This window comes from Papaver somniferum, chromosome 3, assembly GCF_003573695.1.
Source record: "Papaver somniferum cultivar HN1 chromosome 3, ASM357369v1, whole genome shotgun sequence".
NCBI lineage: Eukaryota > Viridiplantae > Streptophyta > Magnoliopsida > Ranunculales > Papaveraceae > Papaver > Papaver somniferum.
This window is the reverse complement of record NC_039360.1, coordinates 192,574,818-192,581,698: the sequence shown is the minus strand read 5'-3', so window position 1 is coordinate 192,581,698 and position 6,881 is coordinate 192,574,818. Positions and strand designations below refer to the sequence as shown.

General features: G+C 36.6%; 1 protein-coding gene across 1 annotated transcript; it reads left to right on the top strand.

Moving 5' to 3' along the window:
• The first annotated feature begins 3,852 nt into the window (after window positions 1–3,852).
• LOC113360469 lies at window positions 3,853–4,725 on the top strand. The gene has a single exon (XM_026603976.1). It carries the CDS (start codon window positions 3,853–3,855, stop codon window positions 4,723–4,725), a length of 873 nt encoding a protein of 290 aa, XP_026459761.1.
• Window positions 4,726–6,881: the final 2,156 nt, after the last annotated feature.

The window sequence follows — 6,881 nt, the reverse complement described above, 5'->3', positions numbered from 1 at the left end:
GGCTCGGTTGAACCCACCAAGCGTTGGTATGTCAAGTTTGGTTGTCATATTTTAGTGAATCAAAACTCATGTTAAGAGTCGCTTGATTATGTATTAGAGTCAACTTCGTATGGGTTAGCTTGAAAGTATTAGGATATGAGACATTACAAGTATTGCGAAGTCTTGAAGATGTGAAGAAGCAAGGAGCTACAACGACAACAATCATCCTTCCACTTGAGGTTAGTGATATTTGGATTGAATTGTTTCATTCCCTAACTATCTTTCAAGTCGTGCATATTGAAAACATAACTGCGAAGCATATTTGAACTCTAGATAGACATAGTATTAAGGAATACAATACGAGGTTTATTGCTTAACCATTAAACTTTGTAGATAAGACATCGCCATAATCATTTGAATGTTATTGTGATTATGTATGGGTATGAGGTGAGGATTTCATCCTAGGGAACACTGTTTGCATGTGTTATAAGGAAGTAAGTTCATAAACTTGTTTGTAAACCAAAAAGGAAATTTTCAGGTGTTATTGGTTTTGTTATTCATTGCATACTTATGAACAATCAATATATGTGATTGAGTATAACCGCTCACAACTTGTTTGTGTTCTTGGTAGAAATATTCACAAAGGCCTGCCTTATGTATTGGTATGACTTTTATTAGTGAAACCGATCTTAAGTAATCACCTGAGATGGTATGATCGGGTTTGTGTTTTGTATGACCAAATATGGGAAAGGGGAACCGATCCTAGTAAGAGGTGTAGTACATCACAAAGGGGAACCAATCCTTGTATGGGGTGCAACAAGGTTTATAGCAGAAAGGGGAACCGATCCTATGGACATGTGCAACACGTTTTTAGGAAAAGAGGAACCGATCCTATGGACATGTACAATACATTTAAGTTAGAAACCATATATATATATATATGTGGGGAACCGATCCTAGTACCTAGTCAACCGAATTTTGGAAAGCTAGTGTGACTATGCACAATACTCGCATGGAGGTAGAACCGAAACTTGTTTTGGTAGAACCGTTAAACCCGTGATTGTGATTGAATGTTGGTTTGATCAATCGCATAGTTCTTGAAAGTCAGATGAACCAATTCTAAACTTGTTTGGAAGTGTGGAAAATCGGTTTCAAGGTTGTAAGTGTGAAAGAGAACTTACAAAGTAAGGATGTCGACATACTTTGAACACGTGCTATGAATATTTATTTCTTTAATTGTTCAAAGATATTCCTTAACGGCTAAGGGAAGAGAATCCCAGGATCGAAACATAAGTAAGTTAAGAATCTTTTAATTAAGGTTATTAATTTCATTTTGTAGGGAAATTCCAGAATTAGTAATGTGCATTTACTAATTAGATTTTCTGAGAGATTTCGATCATTATTTTTGGACAGAGCATTTCCAGGAATTATGAAAACGGAATTTGTGCTTTAATGAATATCTTGAGAATATTTTCGGTTTTGGAAATTCCTTAGTGTCCAAACTTACTTGTCTATAAATACTTGAAGTTTTCCTTTCTAGCAAACTAATCCTTCGTAACAACAGATTTCCTCTTTTGTTGTTGTTACTGGTGTAGCCGCCTATTCGGAGAGGAGAGTAAACTAATTAGGCGAAATCTCTTACGACCGCTCAGTTTAAAGTCTTCTTTGGTATTGAGAAGCTCTAGCGTGTACCGTTGGTGGGAAACTAGATAATTGCGGTTTATCGTTTGTTTTCATTGATTTGATTGACTAACGGTGGTTGATATCTGATTGCACCTAGTTTTTTTATTCTTGAGAATCTTCTCTTCTGATATAAGATTCACTCAAACTAGTTCAGAGTTTCGACAGGGATCTTTAGACTGTTGTTAGTTCTAAAGACGATCTTGTGATAATCCATTGTTAACAGACTTCGTTCTGTGCGTGATTGATCACAAGAGATTCAAGTGATTGTGTGCAGGTTTTTATTGAAGATTTAAAAAGATTTGAAGATATTGAAGATCTGACCTGGGTTTTATAATCTTTGGTGTGCACAATACTTGTTTTGTATATTTGGGTACCCTCGCCTTTTCAATTGGTATCGGCAAACACGAAAAGATCTAACAATCTGTGTTTGGTGCGATCCAACCTATAAGAATGAACTCGAGTTCTCATGAATCGACTTTAATTAACGTACCGCCAAGATTTGACGGAACAAACTATCTATGGTGTAAATCTTCTATGAGATCTTTTCTTCAATCACGAGACTTTAATACTTGGCTATTAGTCGTCGATGGTTATATTCGTCCAAGGATAGAAAATTCAGAAACTGAGTTTAAACGCTTAGTAGAGTTTTCGAACGAAGAAAAGGCTCTTGCAAAGAAGAATTCAGATGGTTTGAATGCTATTATTCATGTTGTAAGTCGTGATTTACAACATCATGTGTCAACATGTCAAACTTCGAAAGAAGCTTGGGATAATCTTCAAATCGTATTCGAAGGAAATTCGTCAGGGAAAAAAGGTAGACTTCAAACTCTCACCTCCGAGTGGGAAAATCTTCGAACGGATGACAACGACACTTTTCAAGAGTTTCACATTAAACTCTCTGAGATAATTAATGCTTCTTTCTCGTTAGGAAAGACTATTTATGAAAAAGATATAGTATGCAAGATTCTCAGATCGTTGCCATCTAGATACGATTCTAAGAAGCATGCAATCATATAAGCAAACGATCTTTCAACTCTCTCACGAAGCACACTCATTGGTAAGTTAAATATTTTTGGTCATGAATCACAGTCTATTCAAAGTAAAGGAATCGCTTTTAAAGCAAGAATTCCGAAAGCTCCAATGGAAAGGAATAGACAGTTGGATGATTCAGATGAACAGCTTGCAGAAAATTCTGATGATGAAATTGAACAATTGTCATTAATTACTAGACAGTTTCAAGATCTCTTGAAGAAAAGAAACAAGAGATTCGTTAAGGATACTTATCGATCTTCTCGACCACATGATCGAGTTCCTGTCAAAAAGGATCATGAAGAAGATGATGAATATCAGCCGCAGTGCTTCAAGTGTAATGGGTTTGGTCATATTGCTAAAGACTGTCCCAATCTCAAGAAATACACTGGAAGCAAGGCATTGGCTGTGACTCTTGATGAGACCTCTGATTCATATGATTCTGAAAAAGAGGAAACAACTAACATTGCATTAGTTGTAAATCTTATTTCTTGCTCATCCATTAGTGATTTACCCTTTTTAAGAATGGACATGTCTTCCGATGTTATTAAATCACCCAATGGTAAAGGTAAAAATAAGACAAGATGCAAAAACTGTCTCAAAAACAGAATTGCTAAAAGTTGCATATGCAATTACAGTCGATCCCAAGATACTTTGTTAGTTCGAAATAACAAAAGGAGATCTTTTCATACTATGCTAGATCAAGAACACTCTGGTTGTTCAAAATCCCATAATGAGAGAAAATCTCATACTAATGCCACTTGATCGGTATTTGAATTCTTTCCTCTCCATGTGTGCCAAATCTTTGAGTGAGGAAGAAGAAAAATCAAGGCACTTATGTGTAGATTATGGAAATAATATCTAGTATTTGAAGATATTTGATATATTCGTATTTTGATGAATATTATATTTTCGGTAGTATGAAAATTATAAAAATATTCTTCTCCTATTTTGATCATTCCTTGTCCGAACTATGGGTCTGGATCAAATGGTTTCTCTGGAGAAGATGCAAGATCAGAAAGATCATCTTAAAACTAAGTCCGGATTATCTTTTGATATTAAGGGTAAAATCAGAAAGGGAGATTGGCTTAGAAAGAAGGAAAGAGAGAATACTCTAAAGAAAGATCAGTGTATGGACAGACACAGATAGATCAGAATGTTATGAAGACTTTAGATGAGCTGAAAACTAGCATAGTTAGAATTGAATCACGTCTTAATGTTAGGGAGAAAGGGACATTGCCTGCCCAAACTCAACCTAACCCAAAAGGCCAATTTGAGGTTAAAGATTCTAACTTGGAGCAAGCTAATGTTGTCACCACTCTCAGAAGTGGTAAGGTGATTGAGACTCCGATGAAGGTGAACGAACCTGAGAAGTCTCTGAAGTTTAAGAATAGTCACAGTAATACTCAAAATGAACATTCTGAAATTGATAGAAAGATGCATGCTCCATTTCCTCATCGTTTATTGTATACTAAACAGATGGATGATAATAAGGATATCCTTGATGTTTTTCATCAGGTGAAGATCAACATACCTCTCTTGAGTATGATCAAGCAATTTCCAGCTTACGCCAAGTTCTTGAAGGATCTCTGCACGATCAAGAGGAAGCATAATGTGCAGAAAAAGGCATTTCTCACGGAACAGATAAGTTCTATTCTTCAACACAACACTCCTCCCAAATATAAAGATCCGGGATGCCCTACTATTTCTTGTATAATAGGGGATTTCATGATCAAACAAGCACTTTTTGATTTGGGAGCTAGTGTAAACCTCCTACCTTTCTCAGTTTATGAGCAGTTGGGCTTAGGTGAATTAAAACCCACCTCGGTCACTCTACAACTTGCTGACATATCAGTTAAAGTACCGAGAGGGATAGTTGAGAATGTGTTAATTCAAATTGATAAATTTTACTATCCAGTGGATTTTATAGTTTTGGATACTCAACCTGTAGCTAATGCTAGTAAAGAAATACCTGTCATTTTAGGTCGTCCTTTTCTTGCAACTTCAAATGCCTTGATTAATTGTCGAACTTGAATAATGAATATTTCATTTGGAAATATGACTGTTGAGTCGAATATATTTGATGCGTGTAAAGATCCAGGCGGTAGAGATGATATTCATGAAGTTAATATGATTGAGACATGTGTGCAGGAAAAAGCATCTCATCTAGAAGCAAAGGTTCCTTTAGAATCTTGTTTTCCTAATCTATGGGATTTCGATGAGGATGGATACATTGACGAAGTTAATTCTTCACTGAATTCATCCCTGTTGCTGGATATGGATAAGTGACCGTCTAGATTTGAGTCATTTCAAATCAGTGAGACCGAGCCATTGTCTCCATCAGTGGAATTCCTAAAGCCCGGCCTTAATCCCTTTACTAGTGAACTGAATTTTGATGTTTAGGCCAAAATGAAGGTGTTCAAGTTTTCATACCATCTGAAATTAATGAGGAACAGAAAACAATGCATTCAAATGTTGTTAGGAAGCATATAAGTGCCCCAAAATGGAGTATTGCAGACATGAAAGGACTTGATCCTAGTATTTGCGCGCATAGGAAGTCACAGCTCAATGAGCTTCATGAGATCATAAATGAGGGTGATACAGACTGCAAATGTAAAATGAAAGTTTTTCTTGATAAGCATGCTATTAGGGAAATAGTTGAACCAGTTCTTTGCTACAGTTCTGGTTTGCATTTGTTTTCTGATAAGCTCAAGTCACGATGGAAAGACCGTTTTAATGTTAAAAATGAATTTCGTGATTGGACTGTTGGCATTCAAAATCCTAATGACAACAATATCTTAAAGGTTATGTGCCGCGTTTGAAACCAGTTTTGGAACTTATGAATCCAGAAGTCGATACCACGACTCTGGAGGATCCTTCTTATGTTTGATTGGTTGTGTTTTGCAGATGTCTGGCTGGAGACATAAAATTCAGCGCTTTAGGGAGACAACCCTCTTCTGATGTGTTTGTGGGTATCACAACTGAAAGCCCTCACGAGACAAACTTGTCCTCTTGTGCAAGCTTGAGATTTAAAGGCTTGTTGCATGGGCTAAATGCAACCGAACTGACCTGTGACAATGGTAAAATAATGTTGTTTTATTTTATTTTCTTTCTTTTCTTTATCATGAATAATATTTTGTGCTCGGCTGATTACCCCTTTCCACTTTTGAACTGTTTTAACCACTACCACATTGGGGACAATGTAGAAATTAGGTTGGGGGGTAAAGTAATTCTATGCTTTTCTGATTCTCTGTCTGCATATTTAGGTTTCATTGTTTCTTTGTTTGCTTGTTGTACATTTTAACCAAAAAAAAAAAATGAAGTGATAATTTTACACGATAAGATCAGCTGTTTAGCGGTCTTTCTACGCCACTGTTTAGTGGTTTTGTCTAGCTGTTTAGCGGACATTTATCAATCCAGCTGTTTAGCGGATTCATCTTGTTGTTTAACAGACACATTTAATCCAGCTGTTTAGCGGATTCGTCTTGCTGTTTAGCAGACAGTTTAGTGGTTCCGTCTAGCTGTTTAGCAGACGTCTCTCCATATCCAGCTGTGTAGCGGATATAATTTTTTTCTTGTTTTGTTCGGGACTAGCAAAATGTAAGTGTGGGGGAATTTGATAAGCACGTAATTGCGACATTTTTATACCCACATTTATATTAGCTAGGTCTTGATATTTAGCTAATAATATTGTTTTAAGTCATTACAAAAATTACAAAGAAATCCAATCACCGAGAATATAAACGGCTAAAAGTAGAAGCTAATTGGCGTTTGCGACAATCATGACTAATTGTGGCTGGACTTGTATTCATATATATCAGCACCACTTAAGTTGCTGACGGCACCAAGAGACAGAGCTCAATGGATGCAGTCGTGGGCTGTTAGGTGAAGGTCACCTGGGGTTAGTAAACAAAGTGGAGGACGTGGCACCATTTACTCCACACATTTTTTCCTTATCATTCCTTATCAAGCGGGTGGTGTTCTCATTTGCAGACAACATATTTGCAGACAACATTTGAGTACCACTTTTGTGAGAAAGAACGAGAAAAGAAGATGAATACATCGGTTTGAGTCCGAGGGAGAAGAGATAAAGCTAACGGCGGCGACCGTTCTCTGTTGTATCTTGTACGATTGAGTCAAGTGGCTGAAGTAATAGATGACAATGGTGATTACTCTTCATTAACTTCTGC

What these genes read in the sequence shown, in the direction of transcription:
- LOC113360469 (XM_026603976.1), top strand. Translation starts at nt 3,853, where the DNA reads ATGAAGACTTTAGATGAGCTGAAAACTAGCATAGTTAGAATTGAATCA.